Source organism: Stegostoma tigrinum, chromosome 12 (genome assembly GCF_030684315.1).
Source record: "Stegostoma tigrinum isolate sSteTig4 chromosome 12, sSteTig4.hap1, whole genome shotgun sequence".
Lineage (NCBI taxonomy): Eukaryota > Metazoa > Chordata > Chondrichthyes > Orectolobiformes > Stegostomatidae > Stegostoma > Stegostoma tigrinum.
In genome coordinates this window covers 41,951,098-41,976,264 of record NC_081365.1, presented here as the reverse complement: position 1 = coordinate 41,976,264, position 25,167 = coordinate 41,951,098, and the positions used below count along the sequence as shown (strand labels likewise).

Genomic DNA, 25,167 nt, shown 5'->3' with positions numbered 1-25,167 from the left:
CTTGAATACTACACTACTTCATCATGCAAAAATAAAGAATTTAGCTTCGACCTTTCGCTCTTTGGTAATTCTGCTGCCCACAAAGATTTTTCCAAAGTGCTACTGCCAGTTTTATTTTCTGGGTTCTTCCAATGCTGGCTGCCAGAGAAAAATGCAGTGCACTCTCTTCTGAGTGAGTCCAAGATCACTGTAGAATTGGAAAAGGAGAGAATACATTCCCTTTTTAAATTACCAGCTGTTGTATTCAAACAATTTTAATAGGTTCACTCCTTTAACAATTTTATACAGCACCATTTTCATGATGGTTATATTCAAATAATCTGCCTCAGCCTAATTCAAGTGTGCTTTAGTGAATGTATTAGTATATGAGATGGTAGTTAAGTAAGTAGATAGTTAAGTTAGAAGGAGGCTGATTTTCTTCTATTTTGTTCATATAAAACCTGAATGTGCATGAATGAATGTCCTTTCCAGCAAAAGTACTTCATTGCTGAGATTCATTACTGAAACAAGGCTGTTGGTGATTCTGCAAGTGATTGATATAGTTAAACAGGATCAACGTGTGGTCTGCTCATAGCAGATAGATGAATGTTGCGGAAATTTGCCTTTTTCATTTGGAGAGGTAAGATGAATCTGTGTTGGTAATGCAAAGTAAGGTTAGTTAGAAAATATCAGCAGCAAGTTTAATACAGGTGTATAGGAGCCCTTAGATCGAAGACTGGCTGTGTGTTGTAGTCAACACACCAAATGAAGTGGGATTCCTTTGGTTAGATACTGAATAGATTGAATGGGGTTAGAGGGGCTGATGGAGCAAGTGGACAGAGGGACTGAAATGATGTCTAAAAAGAAATCTGAGTTTTGAGAGGCATGGATAGGGTAAACGGCCAAGGTCTTTTCTCTGGGGCAGGGGAGTCCAAAACTAGAGGGCATAGGTTTAAGATGGGAGGGAAAAGATGTAAAAGGGACCTGTGGGGTGATGTTTTCATGCAAAAGATGGTGTGTGTTTGGAATAAGTTGCCCAAAGAAGTTGGGGATGATGGTACAATTACAATACTTATAGGCAGCTGGATGGATACATGAATGGGAATGATTTAGACGGATATGGGCCAAATGCTGGCAAATGGGACTGGATTAATTTAGAATATCTGGTCACCTTGGATGAATTGGACCAAAGGGTCTGTTTCCATGCTGTTCAGCTCAATGACTCTAGACTCTATACCAATGCAGTGACTGACGATAGCGATTGTAAGGAATAGAAAGGAGAAAGACTGAGAGGCTAAGCAACAAAAACAGAAATAACTGGAGATATTGCAGCAGGTCTGGCAGTATCTGTGGAGAGAAAGTGGAATTAACATTTCCTGCCCAGCAAGTTCACTTTTGAAAAAGGGTCACCGAACCCGAAAGGCTAACGCTGCTTTCTCTCCGCAAATGCTGCCAGACCTGCTGAGTTTCTCCAGCCGTTTCTGTTTCCGATCTCCAGCATCCGCGGTTCTTTCTTCCATATCACTAAGATGTTAAGGGATAGTCTGAAATGCCAGCACATGGTGCTTTATTGGGACGGTGTGTCAGGTGCTGCACGTTGAGGGGATACAATGTTATTCCCAGCAATAGTTCATGGGTGTTGGTATGGTCAGTGTTTGCAGGCTGGAAGCTGCTGTCTGTGTGAAAGGGGAGGGCGGCAGTGTTGAGCAGAGCTGCTAATTCACTGAAGCCTGTGTATTTTGAGTGGGTGATCGCGTTCATTGTGACTGGTGGCTGTCCTCACTTGGATCCCACCCGGAGCAGCCTGAGAAAGGGGGGAATTCCACTTTGCTTCCCTTCCAAGAACCATCCCGTCCCTCCCCAATCCATCGTTTCCACCTCTCCCGGGAATCGCTGAACAAAACGAAAGGTTTTTCTTCTGTTTTTATTTTCTGTCTCTTTCCTTCTAAAATTCGCTTTCTTTGAAACTCTCGCCCTCCGGAAACGCCCGGAGCACGAACTGATCATGGCGATGTGAGAGTGAAGAGGACGGGCAGGAGAGAAATGTAAGGGGTCAGTCTAGGATCTGATCGCTGCTGGATTCCAGCAAGAGTACAGCGATTCATACAGGGAGCCCAACTGCACCCAGATAATCAGAAACCCGGGGGCTGCTTTCTGCTGAAATGGTTCACCTCCCACGTTCGTTGAAGTTGCATCTTGTTTGAAAGGCGGGGGGGGGGGGGGGGGGGAGCCGGACCAATCCTTTGGAAGTTTATGTGCAAGCCCTGTGCTGGAGGAGCAGCATTGGGAGAAGGATTTGGTCTAGAGCGATCAGAAGATGATAACACTGACCTGCTTTGATCTTGCAACGCTGTGCTGCTGGCAGTAAAGAAAAATAAAACTGTTCGGATTCCGTTCGTTCAGCACCTGGGACATCCCACAGCAAAGTTTGGATTCCCATTCTTGGTTTGTGTTCATTTGTGGATCTTTAAAAGGAGAAACGAGTTGGGGTTTGTGTTCTTGTTGAGACAAGCGGAACTTTTTGTTTTGAACATGAGGGGGCCCGGGTTTTTACCTCTGGTCTTGCTGGCTTTGCTGTGGTTGCTGTGTGAGTGCAGGGCGCCGTCGGGAATGCAAAGGCTCGGGGCCAGAAGACGCGTGAGGTTGGTCAGGCTGGCGAACGGGACACTGAGCAGATCCTCCCGCCCGCAGGCGACGGCACAGCGGGACGACAGCAGCTCTCCCCGGGGCCGGTACCGGAGCCGCCTGCCGAGCCGCCGCCCCCCCGCCCAAGCCGCGCGGAGCCGCCAGGTGCGCGTGCCCGCCGCCGGCACCCCGAGCCTGCTGGCCGCAATGGCGGGGAAGCAGCGCCTCTGGATCATCTCCGCTCCCCACGCTGCTGACGGCTACTACCGCCTGATGCTCAGCCTCCTGAAGGACGATGTCTACTGCGAGCTGGCCGAGAGGCACATCTACCAACTGGTGCTGTTCTACCAGGACGGGGAGATGGGCGGCAAAGTCAGGAAGATCACTAACCAGGGCACCGTCCTCGAGGAGCCCCTGGACGCCAGGACTGTCCTCAAGTTGCTGGACTTCCTGAAACTCGAGCGAGGCAAATTCACCATGGTCCTGCTGAGGAAAAACCTCCAACTGGAGGAGACATACCCTTACCCGGTCAGACTGGAGGCCATGTATGAAGTGATCGACCAGGGCCCAATTCGGAAAATCGAGAGACTGAGGCAGAAAGGGTTTGTGCAGAAATGTAAACAGGCGGGTGTGGAAGGGAAGGTAATTGGACCCACTGAGGGCCAGAAGAGGAATGAAGAGAAACTCATGCCCAAGCCAACGAATGAGAATGTTGAGGTGCCCAGTCCAAAGGACACAACAGAAGAAAAGGTGTTGGAGAAAACGAAGAAGATTATCAGTAGGAAGCCTATTAGGATATCACTGAACACACAAGGAGGTTCTAAATTAGTCAGGGCAACTGTGGCACCAACTAGAACAACCACTCACACTATAAAACCAACTACCTTACCCCCCACCACAACTACTGTCATTGATTTCAGCACAACAGTGCCATCTACCACTACTTCTGATAGACAAGGTGGCACCTCACACTTTACAAGACCTTATGTAATATTATCACCATCTTCACCAAAATTCCACAAACAGGCAGTCAATGTTGAAACGCCAACAAGATTGACAATTGGCACTAACTCCCCAGCAGCTCGAGGTGGCACACATCAAGATAGACATCGGACTGTGACCAGCATTGATGTCAGTAAATCTCATCCCAAAAAATCCTCAAAAACTCTCCAATACTATCCTCCAGTGCCAACTTTTCAGACCACAACAGTCAGCCCAGACTATGCAAAAGAACAGACAATTCGGCACAAGTACAACCGTACAGATAAAAAAACAGGGAATTATCACAAGAAGGGGCCACGGGTGACCCCAATCCTTCGCAAGCCTACCAAAACTAAGCCACCAAAGCCCAAAAATACAAATAATAAAATCCTGATCAGTGAGAATGAGGATAAATATGATTCTGATAAAACCTCATCTACAGACACAGGGCAGGAGGTTGAGGGGTCACGTATACCTCTGAAAAAAGGCAAGCAACAGAAGAAGCATGGCAAGCCAGTCAAGAGTGAAAAGAAGAAGAAGCCTGTGAAAAAAGACAAAGCAGAGAAAAAAGTAAAACCTGCGCTGAAAACTAAACCTCTAAAGGAATCCAAACATAAAAATCCCAAGAAGACAAACAAGAAAGGGATCTTCAAACTGCCTAAGAAGTTTCCAGGAATGCCAAAGACTTTGGCGTCCATTCTCAGCTACTTTGAAAATAGACGACGTCTAATAGTAAGTGCTGCAATCTATTTAGAGGCACTAGCCTTGTTACTGGCAACAGAAAGTGGGTTTACATTTTTATCACATTAACATTTCTTGCAAATAACACAATAGCATTTGTTCAAAGTAGTGACACATAGTAACACCCACCAACAGCGTCTGGCAGGCTTAGAAACTAAACTGATGCCTGAATGTAATATTTATTGTAAGGCTGCATGAACTTATAGAATGTTCATATGTGCATAGAATAGTTAGGTCGTAAACCCCTGTAGATAGTTAATTGAAAGAAAACCCATTAGTTCGCCTCTCGTATCATTGTCATTAATTTGTAATGTTGCAGCATGGCAATAATTCAATTAAACAGAGAAAGCTGGTTGATAGAATTTTTTATTCAAAATACTTTGCTATATTTTACTGATAATAAATTTTGTCTGGCTTATTTTCCTAATTACTGGGTGCCATATGAAGTTCATCCTCACCTCTGCTACACTATTCCATGATGTCATCAAAAGGGGCAGTTCTCATCTATTTTGACACAACAGCAACTCAAAATGTTAAAAAAAACACATTATGGGATCTTTTTCTCACTTTTGGAAAATGCACTTCCTTAGAAGTATTTGTATTTGATAGTTCAATTTTTAGTAAAATATAGGATTTGAAAATAGGTTGACATAGCTATGAGTCATTATTACCAGTATATCTTTTGTTACATTGTAATTTTGTAATTTATGACAAGAATATCAAAATTTATAATTGACAGCAGTCAGTTGATAGGATACATTGCAGAATGCAAATTAATTTTATCACTTGATGATAATAGGAGAAAAAGAGAAAGCATATTAAAATTGTTCTTCACTGAAAGAAAGATATATCAATGCCTGCTATATTCACAGTGTCATTCAAAGACAAGAAAACAATGCAGATGCTCCAGCACACTCATATTTGAAAGGTTACATTTCAGAACGCATTCCTTGCATTGTTTGTTTGCGTTACATCGCGTGCAGCACAGCTGCTAATAGTTACAGGACTGAATCAGATGTTGTTCCAACTGGTTAACCTATGAACTGCTAATGGTAGACAGATACTTCTTTTAATACTTCGGTAGTGCTTTCTAACTTTATAATTCTCAGGACAATACCTGAGAAATGCTCAAACAAAGCATATGGTTTTAGTGAAAGATGATATCTTTTCCATCAAATTAGCTTATTTTTATGTTGTACTTTGAGAAGCACAGCCTAGAAAGATTTAAAACTGCAATGCCCACAAAGTGATTGATTTTAGGTTTTAGACTGTAGGTATAACTAAATAGCTTATTTAGCATTACACTTGTTACAGTATCTATTACTGATGCATTGTATTCATCACACTACAAGTTTGAGTAAGAAAAGAAAATTACAGCATGGAGACGGGCCATTCGGCCCGCCAAGCCTGGAAAGATTGGCTTATTGTCAGAATCGAAGGGAACGATAGCAAAGTTTGGTGGAATGTGTCTTTCCTTACATCTCATTTAGGGAATGTGAGCCTTCTTGAATTGCTGCACTTCATCTGATCTAGGTCCATCTACAGTGCTGTGAGAAAAAGAGCTCCATATTTTGACTTAGGGACAGCGAAGAAATGGTGAACTAGCACATGTTAGAACTTCGTTGTGTCTGCTGCCCTGGTCATTCTGTAGTAGTTGTCATGAATTTGGAAGATGCTGTCAAAGCATGCTTGACTCCTTGCCACTATGGATCTTGTAGACAGTACACTGGTTGTCACTGTGCATTGGTTTTGGACAAAGTGAGTGTTTAAAATGGTGAGTAAAGGTACCAATAAAACAAGTACCTGTTGCCCCTGACTGTTTGAAAATTCTTGATGTTTGCTCTCCACCATTCCAGGGGAGTGGGGAGTATTCAATCACACTCCTGATCAGGGCTTTGAAAATAGTGGACGGACTCTGGGGAGTCAGGAGGTGTGTTACTTGCTGTTTAATAGCCATTATATGTGCCCATATATATGGCAGTGGCAGTTCCAGGTTGTTGATGATGCCTTGCACAGAAAATGAAATATCTCTAAACGGACTGAGCTATAATTGCAGTGATGAGTCCACTGATTATTTAATATGCAAAAATAAGGTATTATCACTAATCTTTTAATCCAGGGACTTTAATATTCTGACAACCCACAGCAGATGGTGGAGTTTGAATTCAATAAAAATCTGGAATTATGAGTTTAGTGACCATGAAACCATTGTTCAACAAATCCATCTGGTTCAGTAGTGTCCTTTGAGAAGGCAAACTGCCATCTTTACCTGGTCTGGACTACATATGACTCCAGGCACACAGCAATATGGTTTATTTTTACCTGATACCTGGGACGGGCAATAAATGTTGGCCTAGCCAGTAATGTCCTCATCCCATGAGTGAATAAAAAATGCTATGTTGGTATCGAGTCCTAAGACCATAGGTTTGCAATGTACTTGGATTTTCATTTGTTAGCCTTAAGCAGCATAATCTAAAAAGTGATATGACTGGCTTTGGCACTTCAGGCTAGGAGTAAAAACAAAACAGCCCACACTTTTCTTGATTACTATAAGAAGCCTCAACTGTAATCCAAATTACAAATATTTGGATATCAGAAAACATAAGATTTAGTTCAACCTATGGTGTACAAACACTCACTGTCCAAGTTTATAAAGAACTGGAAGATGGAAGAGGTTCCTGAAATACTTGTGGACGTTGCCATAAATCTACATCTTTCAGACTGGAGAGAAGAAAAGAAAGATTAAAGCAATTTATCTGTGAATAATTTAATCTTCTTCCTAACCCAACACTAACAGAAAAGGAAGGACATCTGTTCCCAGGCCTTTGCTGTGAAATGGCTATGTTTCACAGACCTCAGACCAGGGCAGCAAACACAACGAAGTTCTAACATGTGCTAGGTTGCCGTTTTTTTGCTGTCCCCAAGTCAAAATATGGAGGTGTTTTTCTCACAGACTCCAGACCTCAGCTGGAGTATTCCATATAGTCTGGGCACCATGTTATATAATTATGTGAATGTAATGCAGTGAGTGCAGAAGTGATTTACAGGACTGGTTCCAGGAATGAGAAACTTCAGTTAGGAGGATAAATTGAGGAAGCTGGAGCTGTTCGTCTTGGAGAGAAGAAGACTGAGAGGCGATTTGATAGAGATTTTCAAAATCATCAGTGGGCTGGTGAGAGTGGAAAGAGAATCTGTTCTGCTTATAAAAGGAACAAGAAAGAGAGGGTATAAATTTAAAATGATGGACAAAAGAAACAAGAGTGATGTGAGGAAAAAAAAACTTATTCAGAAGGCGAGTAGTTAAAGTAGGGAATGCCTTGCCTGGAAATGTGGTGAGTCAGGCTCAAATGAGACATTCAAGAAGGTACTGGATGAGTATTTGGATGGAAATATTGTACAAGGGTATGGAGAAATAGCAGGAGATGGGCACAGGGTAACTGAAGAACCATTGCATGCACAATAGGCCAAATGGCCTCTGTGCCTCAACAATTCTGTGTTCTGTAAAACCAGTATCTGTGAAATACTTGAGATTGAGATGGTTAGACAAGATCTTCTGCGATTAGTGTGATGATTGTCGACACTTCATTGCTTGTAAATTTTTTTTTGCGTGAAATAAGTGTGGACTGTCTCAGTGTAATTCCTAGTAGTTGTTAACCATTAACTGATGATAAACCTGCAACCTCATTTAGAAAGGCCCCATAATGGATATTATGTAAAGTGGGAAACTCTCTTATTGACCTATTACTGAATGTAGAACCGAGGCATAATAATGTGATGGACTAGTGGCAGTTGTCCTCTACATTTAACTGTCCTTTGGCTGACCAAGAGATACTTTTTTGTGGTACCCTTCCATCTTCTAAGAGCACAACAGTAAGTGGTACCCCATGGCTATTCATTCCCAACAATGGTATCTCTTATTCTGATGAATGCAAAGCTTGACAAAATTGAAATCACAACAAAATTAATTAATGGCACGGCTCTGATTTACCATCTTTCAAACAGGCCTGTACTCTGTGCCATCCCACATTTTTCCCAAATGTTCTCTGCAAAGTGCTACATACATTTCTGAGAAAAAATGTTGTGGGTATACGGCGTCACTATTGTTTAGTAAAATAAGGTCAGTTTAAGGATATTAAGCCTATAAGAAGTGGAAACTGAGGACTGTTTGCTGCATTGCCAAGAACTGATTTAGCCATTAAGGATATTGGATACTTCCACAATTATTACTATAACTAATATTAAACTAGTTCTCATGATTTGTAAGTTAATAAAAAAAGTACATTTGGGATTTTAAAAGGCTTCATATGAAGAGAGTGGACTTTATGACAGTTCATCATTAGATTGTACTGTTATTTGTAGTTAGTAATTAGAGTAAACATTAGTTATACAGCATAAATATCTTCATGAATTAAGCTAAACCAAAGTTTAGAAAATTCAGTGCTACATATGTGTGGAAATACTTATTTTACCAGTAGCCATTATTTAGGCTGTGTATTAAGAATATAATAGTTCTGTAGCTCCATAATACCAGTCAAAAACATAGAAGACTGAAACAGGAGTAGCCCGTTCAACCCCTCGAGCCTGCTCCGCTATTCAGTGTGATCATGGTTGATCATTAACCTCAATACCCTACTCCCACACTTCCCTATAAAAAAGTCTCAGGTAATTAGAATCCAAACCAATAACGTGAAAACAAGGTCAGGTCATTGGTTTAGATTCTAATTGAGTTGAAACTGGTTTATCAATTTATCAGTTAACAGAAACATTTCCAACAACCTGCATTAACTCACAATCATCTATCAATAACTGTATTTGACAAATGAACTGGCAGGACCTGACTCAAGTTTCTAAATATTGTACATAGCTACATTGTTTTTGTATTGTTTAGTGAGGGTGTTTTGCCTTGATCATACTTATGATTTTGCATCATCTCTTGTCTTTCCCCTCCCGTAATTTTAATCACTGAGTGTAACACATCTGACCGTTTTCTTAAATCCTTTATGACTCACTTCCATGACATCGCCCAGCCTCACCTCCTTCTGCTTCTGTCCAGGAAACAGAAAAGTCTGTTTTCTAATTTGTTTACTGCTGCATACTCAAACTTCCAATTCTCTGAGTTTTGCTTTCAGGTTACCATGTTTCTCTCTTTATTGCTCTTAGCTCTGACAAAACATTTAATTGTTGTGAATTCAGCTCTTTTCCTGGTATGACCCTGTGACATTGCTAGCTGAAATTATGTACAAAAGCAAATTACTGTATGTGCCGGAAACTTGAAATGTAAACCAAAATTGCTGGAAAAGCTCAATAGACCTGACAGCATCGGTGGAGAGGGAAACACAGTTAGTGTTTCAGATTGCTGGCCTTTCAGCAGCACCATCCTAAATGTGTTAACAGTACAACCAGCTTAACCACTGATCATCAGAACTGACTGAATCACAGCAGTTGCTTTAAAATTCCCCCGAACTCAATCTGTAACCATCTTCTTTACCTTATATGCATGCTGTTGTTGAGTAACAGCATTTGTAGCCAAAGGGTCAACATCCTCATATGTATCAATGACATCCAGCTTCACTTCTCCACCACTTGGTTCAATCCCCACCACTGCTTGTACATTGGACTACTTAAGACCATAACCCCTTAGGAGCAGAAGTAGGCCATTCAGCTCCCTGAGTCTGCTGTGTCATTCAATGACAGCATGACTGATAATCTCCTTCTCCAGTTTCTTGCCTTTCTTCCAGAGACCTTCATTCCCTTACTGATTAAAAATCAATCTCAGCCTTGAAAATACTTGGTGATCCACCCTTAATGGCCCTCTGTGACAAAGAACTCCACAGATTCACAATCCACGGAGAGGAGAAATTTATCCTCATCCTTGTCTTAAATGTACAACCCCTTATTCTGAGAATATGCCCTCTGGTCCTAAACTCTCCCACAAGGGGCAATGATCTTTCCATAGCTACCCTATCATGCCCTCTATGAATCTTGAGTGTTTTAATAAAGTCACCTCTAATTTTTCTGAATTCCATACAATACAATACAATAACCAATCTTGGATGAGGCACAGTTACTTTAATTAGAAACGTGAAAGGCTGAAATTATCATCTTTGGATACACCCACAACTCCACAATCACCAGTTGTAACACCCTCCCTGGCCACAGGTTCAGGCAGCGTTGAATTACTACAATCTTAGCATTCTATCTGAAGCAAGCTGTGTTACCAGTATCGCATCAATTTGCTGCTGTATACTCATTTAGGCTGTTGTTACTTCCAAATACAACAGTCCTAATGCTTTTCTTGACAACAACCTATGCACTGTACATTTCAGCTTCTTTGTTCCCATTTCTAGCAATATATTTTTCACAACAGTAAGTTTCAAATTGCCTTGTGATTCTGGCTTTCACTACTGCATGCAACAACTTTGTTATTAAAATTGGCATTTCTACTAGTTCTATTATTATACTTTGCTGTTAACTTCACTGACATTCTGGCATCATCATATCACGAATGAATCTGTAATTGCAACAGTGTATGGTTTCAGCAAGGCTATTGATTTATACTTCAAAACATAACATCCAATTGTTGTAAATGCTATTTATTTAACTATAATGTGAGGTTTTCTTTAAATTGACAAATTTCAAAGAAACTAGTGTAAATATTGGATTCAGGTTATGTTTTATTTGTAAACTTCAACACATTTAGTAATTCCAGACAATGATCATATTCAAATCATTCAGATATGTTGCCTTCAGTGATATGTGTCACCAATTTGGCAAATGATTGTCTTTATCCTCTTCAAAGCACCTGTTCTTTAGCGTTTTAGATAACAACTATTATAGACTTATTATGACATAAAATTGGACTATTGACAAATGCTTCAGGATGTTAATGTGCTTGATGATCTGCTGAATGATGGTAACATATTCACCAAAAAACACCAACAGTGGCAGATAATAAAATGTGAGGCTGGATGAACACAGCTGGCCGAGCAGCATCTCAGGAGCACAAAAGCTGACGTTTCGGGCCTAGACCCTTCAGCAGATTATCTCTTTCCAGACTTTGAACTACATTTTGTGCTGCAGATTGTTGACCACCCTGGAGGGAAGGCTAGCTGGCATTGAAGCACCTGCTCCCAGCCATAACTTGCTGGCCAGGCTATGCTTGGTGAGGCTATGCTAGACTAGGCTAGACGAGAGTAGGGCCTTTGTCCCTTGGATCACACTAACATGTACCACTGGGAAGTAGGAGGACAAAGAGGAATCTGGTAAGTGTTGGGCTTTAGGGGAGGGAAGGATCTCAGACCCCAAGGAGGAGTTTGGGGAGAATGGATGTTGCGTGGCAGCCAATGAAGTGGGTGACCTAGTAAACTTTAATGGCCAGAATATCCCTCAAATGACATGTCACCTCGCTGCCCTTTATTTGACCTGGCTTCAAGAATAATACTGCCCACTGGCCATATCAACAAGATTATGGCTTGCACAGTCTAGTATCTCAGTCTGTTGGCTTTGTAAAAAGCTCAATTAAACTTTAATAATTTAAATGAGTGCTGATTTTGCTACCTGTCCATCTGTGTTATTAAAGGGACAAATCAGCAGTTAACAGGAAAAATGGAATTTTGGGCACCTATCATAATTTACATCTCACACCTCCCTGTGCTCACAGCCTGCCTGGCAGGGGAAGGATTTAAGAACCAACCCTTGGACATTCTCAGTGACTGCTGTCACTGAGTTTAGTAAAAGTGCAATACATGAACGTGTTATTGTGATGCAGAACACAAGCCAGTCTTATTGCTCTACATTTTTACACCTGCAAAGCAATGTTGCTTGACATTTTCAGGGATGTAACATACATAAGAATATTACTTGTGTTTAAAATAATAGTGTCTCTAAACATTGAAACTTCAGATTATTTTACTTTTCCAATTTGAACTTTTCCTTCTTACTTATAGCTTATTACCTCTCCAAATGACAGAAACAACATGTATGAACAGCAACGAGATGAGTATTTAGAGCACGTCTGTGAAATGGCATTAAGAAAAATTTCAATTATCACCATTTTTGGACCTTTGAATAACAGCACGATTAAAATTGATCATTACCAGCTGGGTCAGTATTTTATCCTTTCTTTTACCTCTCTATGTAAAAGCATGTCTACTATTTTCTTATGTATCTGATTCACAGCTGAGATTTTTAGCATGTTCATTATTTTACCAGTGGCACTTCTGTTGTTTTTGTGAGTGATGTCCCGTGTTTGCGTGTATAATAGTTGCTGCAGGGTTCTCCAAACATTAGAGCAGCAGTCCATATTCAGAGGCAGATAAGTATTTTCTTATACCAGCCTGTGAGGTGGAGTGAGGCTCCACATTCTGGCAAAAACAAGAGAGCTTGTGGTGCGAACCTTATTTCACACAGCTACCTAGACAGACAATTTTCTTTCCTGAGGAAATGAATACAGGTCATCAGTTAGCCTGGCAAAAAGTTGCAGTGTGTTTCAAGATATTGATTTCTGGTGCACTACGATGAGTCCGTTTGTCATACTACATCTTATACTTTGCTACACCTACTTGAGTGGGCCTCTGAGAAGGCAGAGCAACTTAATTACAAGTAGGAAGGAACCTGGAATTTTTCTGGGTGAAAAGAAGACAGACTAGGCTCACTTCAGACAAACTATGTTATTACCAGAACTGTGAATGAAAGGCAGGAAAGTAGACCAAAACAGACGGCAGACAAGAACAATGAAAATAACCTGTGGAACATTCTGATCACTGCTCCAAAATCAACAATGTAGTCTACATGCATTAGTCATTTTTCAAGTTTGATGCCAAGTTTGACATGTTTTGGGTGTAAATTAGAGTTATAATTCTGTTAAGTATAGATATAAAGATGTGGAGTGTGCCTGGTAGGTATTTCATCCTGCTTAATTCCATGACAAAAATATTTGTAAAAATTTTTTAAAATCTTGACAAATCAGCAGCTTTTTCTCATACCATTATAAAGTGCAGGTTGACTCCCCTCAGCCCCCTCCACCCCCGCCGATAACTAAAACCAAAACGCTCACCTCGCCTCATAATCTGTTAAAGGAATTGTGAAATGTGTAGAACCTGTCTCTTACCTCCCAATCAGTTGTACATGGGAGATTAAATGAAACAAACTCCTGACAGTCACTCTATAATCAACAAGTAACAATTTATTTATCTAACTCTAACAGTGAACAAATTAACAGAACTACTAAAAACTGAACAATTCCCCCTCAATTACTAATGATTCCCAAATAAAACAAAATTCTAATGGTACACTGTTCCAATAAATATGAGTCCCACTTATACAAAATAAATTAATAAAAAACATTAAAACTTAATCTCTCAGAATTACAGCCAGAATACATCTTCTGGACTGCTCGTCACCCTGTCCTCTGATACACAGTCACAAAGACCTTTCCCCATCGAATTCTTGCTTCAGTTAGCACTCTTAGCTAAGAGTGCTTTTGTACCTTTAGTTATATGATGGTTACTCTGAGAGCTTAGAGAATTCGGTGAGAGCCTGTGATTTTCTCTTTAGGGCTGTTCGTTATTAACTCTAACAGATGGCAGTTGCTCTCACACTGATTTTCAAATGCCTTCTTCTTTTATATCTTTGATGACCTATCAATTTCTCACAATAAGATTGGTCCTAGGTTGTCAAAACCATCAGATTTAAACTTAATTGGTTTTTAGTCTCTGAGCACCTGGCTGAAATTAATAGGCTGATTTTCAAACTGGTTGTCTTTGTAGCTGAACAGACTCTGCCTGGGCTGCTAACCGCATACCCTTTTGAGATAATGTTTTATTTTCAGGACCCCTCTGTGCTCCTGCACATTTTTGTTAATCTCCAAGCCCGGAAAAAACTGCCATCTTTTAAAGCGAACACACACTGTTCCCCCTATCATTTTGCAAGTATCAGATTCTAACATCGTGCCTTCCAATTCACAGGCACTCTACCCAACTTCACAAAAATTCAGTATAAACCTTCTTCCTTTTGAAATTTAGTTTTCTTGCAGCACAGTGGCTCCATGGTTAGCATTGTGGCCTCATAGCACTAAGGACCCAGGTGCACTTCCAGCCTCAGGCACCTGTCTGGGTGGAGTATGCATATTCTCCGCATGTCTGCGTGGGTTTCCTCTGGGTGCGCCAGTTTCCTCCCACAGTCCAAAGATGTCCAGGTTAGATGAATTGGCCATGCCAAGTTGCCCATATTGTCCAGGGATGTGTAGGATAGGTGGATTAACCATGGTAAACACAGGGATGGGGTGGGGGAAGGTTGGTGAGTGTGGGTGGAATGCTGTTCGGAGAGTTGGTGTGGTTTTGTTGGTCAAATAACCTGTTTCCACACTGTAGGGATTCTGTGAGTATATTCAGTGTGCAAGATGAAACACTCCAACAGCATGTTTCTTTCTTCAACAATACTTAAGCTCTGCACTATTGGTGAGGTCGGCTAACCTCATCTGATGCTGCTAATATTCTAAACCTGTTTAAAAAATTGCCTCATCAATTATTCTTGTTGGTAGAAACTGTAAGTAAAAAGATACAGTGTCTTTTGAGTTTGCACTGACATAGCAAAGTGATGCAAGAATCCAGTGCAACTGCTGCTCATTAAACTTCACGAGTGAAGTTGGTATTGCATTCAGAGGTTCAGTGCAACATCAGGGTTACACATTTGTTCCACCAGCTCTTCAAATGAGTCATGACCTAGTGCCAGTGTACTGTTATTTCTTCATACCCTTGCATAGTAATTTTAGTGAAACAATCACCAATGTGTCTTGAATGCACCAATTGAACTTACCTCCACCACATTTCCAAGCTGTGCATTTCATATTCTAGCTACCCGCTAAATGAAAAAGTTTTTTTTCCTCACTTCTTCTTTGCCTCTTTCCCAATTACTTTAAATCTGTGATCTCTTATTCTTATTCCTTTATGAGTGGGAACAGTTTCAATCTATTCTATCTGGTTCATGATTTTGAAAGCCTCTATCAGATCTCCTCTCAGCCTTCTTCTGTCCAAGGATAACAGTCCCAACTTCTTCAGTTTATCCTCACAACTGAAATTCCATGTTTCTGGAAAATATTCTTTTAAACGCTCTCCAGTGCAGTCACATCCGTCCTATAATGTAGCAGCCAGTTTTGTGCCCCGTACACCAGCTGAGGGCTAACAAGTGTCTTGTACAAGGTCAACATCACCTCCTTGCTCTTGAATTCTATGGCCCTATTAATAAACCTGAGGATGCTTTACTTAGTGCCCCTTCTCTGTCCTGCCACTTCAATGATCTATATGATTCATGTCTGGATGCTTTTAGCACATGTCTAAATAGACTTGATTGCATAATACAATCTAAAATAGGTTTTCAGATGCTCACTGTGGAATTCTGCTGGACACAATCATTGCTAAAGTGGTGTCTAGCCACATTTTGCCATTCCATTTAATGCAGTAGAAAGAAAGAGGGCTTGGATTATCATTATTCCTGATATGATGGTCACGATTTAATGTGTTTTATTTAATCTGGCTGTTAACACAGTGAAGATAGTATTCTTCCAATACAATTCTTGCAACATATTCAGTTTATCCTCACAACTGAAATTCCATGTTCCTGGAAACATTCTTTTAAACTCTCTCCATTGCAGTCACATCCTTCCTATAATGTGGCAGCCAGTTTTGTGCCCTGTACTCCAGCTGAGGGCTAATAAGTGTCTTGTACAAGGTCAACATCACCTCCTTGCACTTGAGTTCTATGCCCTTATTAATAAACCTGAGGAAGCATGGGTGGCACGGTGGTTCCATTGTTAGCACTGCTGCCTCACAGTGCCAGGCACCCAGGTTTGAATCCATCTTCGGGTGACCGTCTGTGTGGAGTTGGCACGTTATCCCCGTGTCTGGATGGGTTTCTACCAGGTTGTCCAGTTTCCTCCCACAGTCCAAAAATAGGCGGGAATGGTGGAATGGCCTTGCTAAATTACCCGTAGTGTTCAGGGATGCGTAGATTAGGTGGGTGACAAGGAGAGGGTAGGGGGATGGGTCTGGTTGGGATGCTCTGAAGGTCAGTGTGGATGTGATGGGCCAAAGGACCTGTTTCCACACTGTAAGAATTCTACAACTCTACGTGAAATATTGTGATAGGAATGAAAGTGGAGCCATGCTTGTCCATTCTTTGAGCTATGTTTATCCATGCTTGTTTGTTCATGTCGGGTATCTTGTTTTGAAAAAGTATAAGTGATCTCATTTATGTAGGAACATAAGTTGAACAGTTTTCTTATTTGGAAAGATATTAACTAGTTATATGTTTCATTATCTTAAGACAATGAGAAGCCAGTGAAAGATATAAAACACGGTGACTTGGATCAAAGCCTCATCACTGAACTTCGCAAAGAATATGGGATAACAGAAAATGAGTTCTTCATGGTGCTAACAGATGTGGATATGAGAGTCAAGGTACAAGAAAATTATTTCTCATGCACAGCATCTGTCAATGCATGGGGGACTGGTATAGTTATAATGATCTTTGTACAGTCTGTCATTTGTTATTTTGATCACATTAACAGCCAAAGTAATTAGACAACTCAATCAAGCTGTCTAAATTTATTATTTCCAGGACCTTCCCCTATTTTCTGAGATGTCAACTCTTGTTGCATTTTATAATGTTCATATGTGAGTCTGAACAGTGAGCTATGGTGGTCACCAGTATACTTCATTCGGCTCTCATGCAGTAAATACACACTTAACAGTATGGCATTATCACGATCAGCATTCAGACTTCTTTTCTAATAACATTTGGGTGAATATCTGTCTCTTCCTTTTAATTGGTGACACTATAATAGCATTACAAGAGAATGTAACTTCCAGTTTTGTCAGTAACTTCTTAATTGTGGAGAAAAATAGCATTCTCCTGTATTTCTTTGCAATAGGAAAGCAGTTTCATTCCCAAGATGAGCTTTTCCCTTCACAGATCCAGTGATATGGAGGCCACCCTTGCTGTTGTCCTAATTGAGGTCTACTCTTTAGGCACTGATGAGGAATCATCGTCAAAATCTTCCTACATATAAAGATAATAAAATGTGAGGCTGGATGAACACAGCAGGCCCAGCAGTATCTCAGGAGCGCAAAAGCCGACATTTTGGGCCTAGACCCTTCATCAGAGAGGGGGATGGGGTGAGGGTTCTGGAATAAATAGGGAGAGAGGGGGAGGCGGACCGAAGATGGAGAGAAAAGAAGATAGGTGGGGAGGTAGGGAGGGGATAGGTGAGTCCTGGGACGTCAGACAGGTCAGTGAGGTGGGATGAGGTTAGTAGGTAGGAGATGGAGGTGCGGCTTGGGGTGGGAGGAAGGGATGGGTGAGAGGAAGAACGGGTTAGGGAAGCAGAGACAGGTTGGACCGGTTTTGGGATGCAGTGGATGGAGGGGAAGAGCTGGGCTGGTTGTGTGGTGCAGTGAGGGGAGGGGACGAACTGGGCTGGTTTTGGGATGCGGTGGGGGAAGGGGAGATTTTGAGGCTGGTGAAGTCCACATTGATACCATTGGGCTGCAGGGTTCCCAAGTGGAATATGGAACCTATCTTCTCCTCTATCTATCTTCAGTCTGCCTCCCCCTATCTCCCTATTTATTCCAGAACCCTCACCCCATCCCCCTCTCTGATGAAGGGTCTAGGCCCGAAATGTCAGCTTTTGTGCTCCTGAGATGCTGCTTGGCCTGCTGTGTTCATCCAGCCTCACATTTTATTATCTTGGATTCTCCAGCATCTGCAGTTCCCACTATCACTGATACATATAAAGATGTTCATCAGCTGTCTGATTCAAATAGAGCACACAATGAAAATTGGATGGAGTGCTTCAGATGTCTTGACAGATCAAGCAACATCCTTGGGAGCAGTTTTTCCCAGATCATTACCATTTGCTGTATGCTGCACAACTGTGTAAAAAGATAACCATGGAAAAGATGAACTCACACTAAAGGCCATGCTAACCAAAAGGAAATTGCTGTAGAAATACACCAGACCACTGCCCAAGAAACTTGTAGCCAAGTTTCTGAAACCACGGCAAACAGCCAAGCCATACTGAGAAAAGTCATTCTAAACATTATTTTATATTTATTTATTGTTATATTTTCAGGCCCTCTTCCAGATGCAACTCCTCGAGTCAGTACTGAAGGCTACTGTAACATCTCTGCAAACTAAAATGTGACCTTATATGAACAATATTTGGCATTCAATCAGTGCCACAGCTTGAACAGAGAGCTTGCTTACTTTAGGTTGCTTACTGGAAATCATATGAACACTGCCTTTTATTTAGCTTCTTAATAACTGGATAACAGCCACGCTATAATTTGTGAAGCAAAAAACTAAGCACAACTAAAGATAGCAAACATAGTTCTACTTGATTCACGAATGCTTACCAAGGACACAAAAGTAACAAAAGAATCAATATTCCCACACCATGCCAATAACATTACATTTGGAATAGCATCTTTTTCCATGAAACACAGAAGTGAGATATAATCTGCTCCCTAGAGCCTTCATATGCTTTGTTCATGGCTATTATACGGTCAGTAGGAAAAAGTGAGAAAGAGCAACAGGATGGAGCGAAAGTTCTCCTGTTTCTATTGAAGTTCAAACTAGACAAAGGAAATCAGGAAGATTTAAAATTAAAAGCAGAAAGCACTGCAGAATCTCGGCAAGTAAATCTGTGAAGAAAATAACAGAGGTAACATTGGGTCTGATACAACTCTTTAGGAGGATTTTCTTGTAATTAAACATGTATAAACCAGCTAGAATTTTAAGCACAGATATTTAACACTATTGTAGACTTGCGCCTTATCTGTCAGTAGGCACTAAGTTTGTCACGTTTCCTTGATCACATTTAACTGTTTATGACATGTTGATGGACCGAGGATCATTTTTAATCACTTCCTTTCCATCTTTTTGTCCCACACCCTTCACATACGAATGCAATAAACAAATAAGTGGAGTTGATACTCATAATTGGTATATTCATATACTTATGAGCAACACAAAAGGTGGTCTGTGTTCAGAAATTTTCTATATTCCGATTAGTGCGAAACTACTTGATGTTACTACCTTAATACCATGGACTGGAGGGTGTGCATCTTGGGTAAGGCAAAACAAGTATGGGTTCAAGCAGGGATTTAATTCACAACATAGTGTGCAATGTGGATACTAATGTCATCCCCCTTTCTTCCGGGTTCCGTCTAGATTGACTTGAAGACAGGCGAGGAACCCCAGGCAACTACCAGACAAGAGATTTAAATTTGATGTTAGATAATTAAGTACTATTTCAAGCCTCAATTTTGGTTTTAAAAGCAGGTCACCTGTTTCCTGACCTATTACCAATGTGAGGGCATAACAGGAAGAGCTTCTTCAGTGAATTTGACAAGCAGGAAGCCTTTCCACATTATTCCCAACTTCTTGAACGTCATATTCACTTCACATCCCTGCTGTGTGGCTTCACCACAGCATGGACACAAATCATATGGCTCAACCTTGCACCTAAGATGGGAAATAAGAGGAGGAGCAACAATTCCAGCAGCAATACTGGTGCCCTTCTCTTCATCTGAATCCCACTACACATGGCAGAAAGGATAGACTTACAGATCAAGTTGGAAGGAGACTTAGGCCCTAACACAGGGGCTACAGGCAGAGGATCATCTTTCTAAACATTTGCAAGCACTACAGTCTCAGGCCTTTACAATGGGCTGTTCCTGACATCAACACCTTCCTAGAAGAAGTCCGCTTTTCCAGTGGACGAGGCTGGCAGATATGGCTGATTGCCCTGAAAGTGTCTGTCACTGGAGAATAACTGCTGAATCTGTGCCACACCTGAGGCTTGTGTAGTTGTCTTTTGCAAAGAAAGACAGTCGGAGTTCTGTGTACTTGAAATGGCTTGTGTGAGAAGGGTAAAGTTTGTAGGATGGCTGTGCAGCATAGGTGTGAGAAGGCTGATGGTTTGGGTGGCTGTTGACTGTTCAGAAGGAAATCTGGTGCTGGTAGAGAGGAATGAGCGGCGGGCGATACAAAGCATGTTGCTGTGAGGTTTGCTGTGTAGGAGAAGGCTGGTAAAGTCAGAGTGTTGAGAGCTTGGCACCTGGAAGTGTTACACCACTCCTGTGTCATACCTTCCTGAGGTTTTGATCCTCATAATTGCACTGTCTCCATATTGGAGGATGTTGTTATCTTGCTTAGTCCTTTCCTCTTCTATCAGGTGGTTCAGGAAAGTTGACTTCTTTCTTCAATTTTTGAAGGAGCTTATCATATTGCAACCCTTCAAACTGCACAGCAGAACCTCTTGATAAGAGGGACAATCTCAGGAAAAGCTTTGCCTCATCTCATCTCCATTTCCGTGGTTGCTGTGTCGGTAGAAAATTTTAATTTCCCCTATTTTTAACATTTGTTCATGCGATGTTGGTGTCACTGGCTGGACCATCATTTATTGACCATCCTTAATTACCCAGACAGCAGTGAAGAGTCAAGGACATTCTGTGGCTGTGGATTCAGGTATCAGCCAGGCCAGGTAAGGACAGCAGATTTTCTTCCTGAAAAGAAATTAGTCAACCAGATGGGTTTTTAACAAAAATGGCTACCTGGTTGCCGGTGGCTAGCTTTTTACTTGAAGTTTTTAACTAATTCACATTTCACCATCTGTCCTCGTGTGATTTGAACCTGTTCCCAGACATTACCCTGAGTTTCTGGAGTACTGTCCAGTGACACCACTACACCACCAACACTTTCACTTGTTCCTCTTCATGTGATTATCACAACTCGTTTGGTGCAACCTCCGTAAACATATTGTCTAAGTCTTTTGCTTTGTGTGTAGCTGTGCTGGAAGTGCCAATGAAGTAGTGTGGGTAGCCAACTTACTCAGAATGTATACATTTATTTATTTTTCTCTGCCTATCATGGAATCTTCAAACAAGACTTAGTTCAGTTATATTCTAGATGCATGAATCCCTTCAAGTAGATTGGAGAAAAAAACATGACAAGAATCAGCTAGGACTAGCCCTGTACTTCCTCAACTTATCAATATTTTTTTATTCAATCAAGGTCACTGTGATGTCTTGAAAGGTTCTCCTGGATTGACCTGTCCTCCAACTTAAGTTCACTCCCTGCTTGTAACAATGCCATTTTTTCTGGAAATATAGCCTGAACTTATCGGGAAGTTTAAAGAGCACTTACAATGATACACAAACGCTCAGTCGAGTAAGAAAGATTTCCAATGTTAAACTTTGATGAATAGAAATGACTCAAAACTACCAGAGATAAAAACCAGAATAGGCCTGATGGTTAGATGAACATTTTGTATTCGTATAATTATGGAGAAATTAAGAGATGAGAGAGGAAATGACCTGGATTAGTTGAAGTACCTCTGATGATGTTTCAGCGTGAGTTACGGTCTCATAGTCTTTGTTAGTGTCCAGTTTTTTTTTCCTGCAATTAGCTATGTTGAGTTTTGCCTCTCCCAAGAGTTACTACTATTAACAGGTGAGGAGAGTAGTGCACACGACTTCGTTATGAAATATTGTACAGTCTGAGATGTAAGATCTAGCTGGTGTTTAACCTGCAGAATAGCAACGCCTGGAACGATTTAGTGGGTTTTAAAACTGTACAACTATATTAGTGCCTTGAAGCTACAGCAGTAAATGTCTAACAGGTTGTGAAAAAAACTTTGTAGCACATGCACTTGGGACAGTTGCTTTTAGTAGGATATTTTTGTGGAATCTTTTCAAATGTATTTGCTGCCAATACTTTAGGTATTACTCATGATTTTCCCCAATAGCTATATTGAAACATGGGCAATAGCATTTAGGTGGGGCATTGGACACTTTAAGGCTGCTCTGCAATTCACTGTGCTCATGGTTTATCATTGTTCCTGTATTCATTGGAGCATGTTTTTTTTCTTTTCTTCAATCCATAATGAGTTCAAGCCCAGGTCCTGTGAATCTGATTGTGCATGAACAAGAATTTTCCATTTCCCAAGTATTTGGCAGCTATGATTTCCATTGTCTTGTGCTTCAGAATACAGTGCCTTTGAAGAACACCAGAAGCCTTTAGTTATCTTATTATATTAGCATTCAAGTGATTTCCAGGCAACCTGCTGAGCAGATGGGAGCTGCCTTAGATTACGTAACTGATGTAAATGCCAAATGTTGTAGGAATTACACCATGTAACTTCTCTCAGCGATAGCAAGCGCATTCTGCTGTTCCTGTCTGATTTGCACACCTTCAGTAATTTCTACTCTATATTCACTTACCTGGGTTCTTCACCTGTAACAGCTTGGTCATTCTCATGGAGTTCAGCCTCCGATCCAGGGATCTTCATGATATCAGTCATAATTGTTGATGCAAACTTTCCTGAAAGTATATGTCAGAAAATTAAAAATAAAAGTTGATACTTTACAACTTTGTCCTCACCAACTTCCCACCAGCATCCACATCCAGAGGATCATAAGCTGCCATTTCTGCCATCTCCAGTGGGATGCCACCACCAGACACATCGTCCTCTCCCCTCCCTTATCAGCCTTCTGCAGGGAGTGTTCCCTCCATGACACCGTCGTCCACTCCTCCTCCACTCCCAAAACTGCAAACAGCCCCATGGCACCTTCCCGTGCAATTGCAGAAAGTATAACTCTTGACCATTTACTCTGATGAAGGGTCTAGCCCCGAAATGTCAGCTTTTGTGCTCCTGAGATGCTGCTTGGTCTGCTGTGTTCATCCAGCTACACACTTTGTTACCATTCACTTCGTTCCTCCTCCCTATCCAACGCCCCAAATACACCTTACAAGTGAAGCAGCACTTTACCTGCAGTCCACTCAATCTATTCTACTGTAATTTCTACTCACAATGAGATCTCTTCTGTATTGTGGAAACGAAGTGCAGATTTGGTAACTGTTAGGCAGAACACCTATATCCTGTCCACAAAAAAGACGCTGAGTTTCCAGTTGCCTACAACTTCAACACACCACCATGTTTCCTGAACAATATTTCTGTCTCAGACTTGCTGCAGTGCTCCAGCAAAGCTCTGAGCAAGCTGAAAGAGCACCCCATTTTCTGCTTGGGGACTCTGCAGCCTTCTGGACTTAATATCAAGTTCAGTAATTTCAGAGCTTGAGGCCATGTCTTTACCCCAACCCCCATACACCAGACCTTGTCATCACATACACTGCTGACACACACAACCATAGTCCCTATTAGCAAATGTTTATTCCCCCAGACTGACCTTTAACCACTCCATTGTCTGTCCAACTGTTTTTCTCTCTCTTTGGGCTCTATCTCCACTTGTTGTTTACCCCCTCACCCCTCCATCCCATCTTCTGCATAAATACCAAGCTTTTCCCAGCTACCATCAGTTCTGAGGAAGGGTCACTGGATCCGAAACATTAACTCTGCTTTCTCTCAACAGGTGCTGCCAGACCTGCTGTGTTTTTACAGTAATTTGTGTTTTTGTTAAGTGTTCTGATTTTGAACATTCACAATTCTTTGGCTTTTTGTTTAACACTTTGCAACTGTTTAAAAAGGGTGCATTTTAAAAACTTATTATCTACAATGGTATGCTAAGGCCCATATATATAAGGCCGATCACCTTACAATTTTAGTATCCAAGCAGTGCTTTGTCAATGCAACTGCCCCAACATTAAGCAAGGCATCAAGCCTGCCATAGTCTTCTCTCTCCCTACCAATGCAGCTTCTTCAATGCTGTATTCTTCCAAAAACCCTGCTTTCTTTAGTTTGTGATCACTACCCTTTGCCACATCATTAGTAACCACGCCTTCAGTTATATAGGATTTAACTTCTAGAATTCCCTCCTAAACATCCTTTCAAAATAATCCTCGCTTCTCAGATGTTCCTTTGTTTTTTACAAACTCATGCTCACATTCTCTAATAACTTTCTACATTGATCACCATCAATTCTCATCTGACTATTTTCATGTGAAGATCATTGAGCCCTGAGCTGTTTTATTCTGCTAGAAATGCAGATTGTTGTCATAGACCAAGTGGAATGTGGCTTCGCTGTACATGACTGGAAATTTTCCCTTTTTAAAACTATTTTTTAAGGTATCCATTCCATTATTACTAAACACAACTAAATGGCTTTTTCCCACCGTCAAGTCCCACATGGTACTTTTCGGTCTTTTCCACCACCACTAAATCACTCATGTTTCCAAATGCTCAATTTACGTTGCAAAGACCATCATGCATAATGCAGTACCACCAATGATGAGAAACAAGGTAGCAAGAGAGGGAGGGGATTAAATTAAAATGGATTTGGGGGGGAGACACTAAAAATGTAACCACTGGATGTTAATATAGCATATAATTAAGCAGTTGATTGAGGTTAATTAATTGACTGGATGGATATGAAGGGGTGCAGATGGTATTGGTGTATGGAAGAGCTGTAATACTGAGTAGGAGAATTCTTGTAGTGTAGTGATGGTATCTCTACCTCTGATCCAGAAGGTAGAGTGCAAGTTCAAGTCCCATCTGCTCCAGAGGTGTGTAGTAACATCTCTGAACAGGAAAATCATAGCTAAATGGAATGAAAATAGAGACAGCACTTGCAGTTATACCAGACAACAGGAATTGGGGAACTATACTGGAAGAATAAACCCCAGGAAATGGTTAACAGGTGCTTTAGATATGACTTGAAAGACCACTACATCTACACAGTATATTGAGTGGATTGGTTACAATATTACCCACATTCTTTAAATATTATAAGAAGGAAGTTTAAGAACTGTAAGAGTTCTACCTGCTTTAGGTTTGGTAATGTGAGACATTACTCAAAAATGGATGGGGTCTAGACTGGGGATATT

At 41.1% G+C, this 25,167-nt stretch overlaps 1 protein-coding gene across 1 annotated transcript in view; it reads left to right on the top strand.

Annotated features, from left to right (window-relative positions):
- The first annotated feature begins 2,198 nt into the window (after positions 1-2,198).
- ccdc80 (coiled-coil domain containing 80) overlaps positions 2,199-25,167 on the top strand; it is a 49,601-nt gene continuing 26,632 nt past the window's right edge. Inside the window, exons 1-3 of the mRNA XM_048541108.2 lie at positions 2,199-4,317; positions 12,273-12,429; positions 16,648-16,781. Coding sequence (XP_048397065.1) covers positions 2,512-4,317; positions 12,273-12,429; positions 16,648-16,781 — 2,097 coding nt within the window. The 5' untranslated portion in view covers positions 2,199-2,511. The remainder of the gene's footprint in view (positions 4,318-12,272; positions 12,430-16,647; positions 16,782-25,167) is intronic.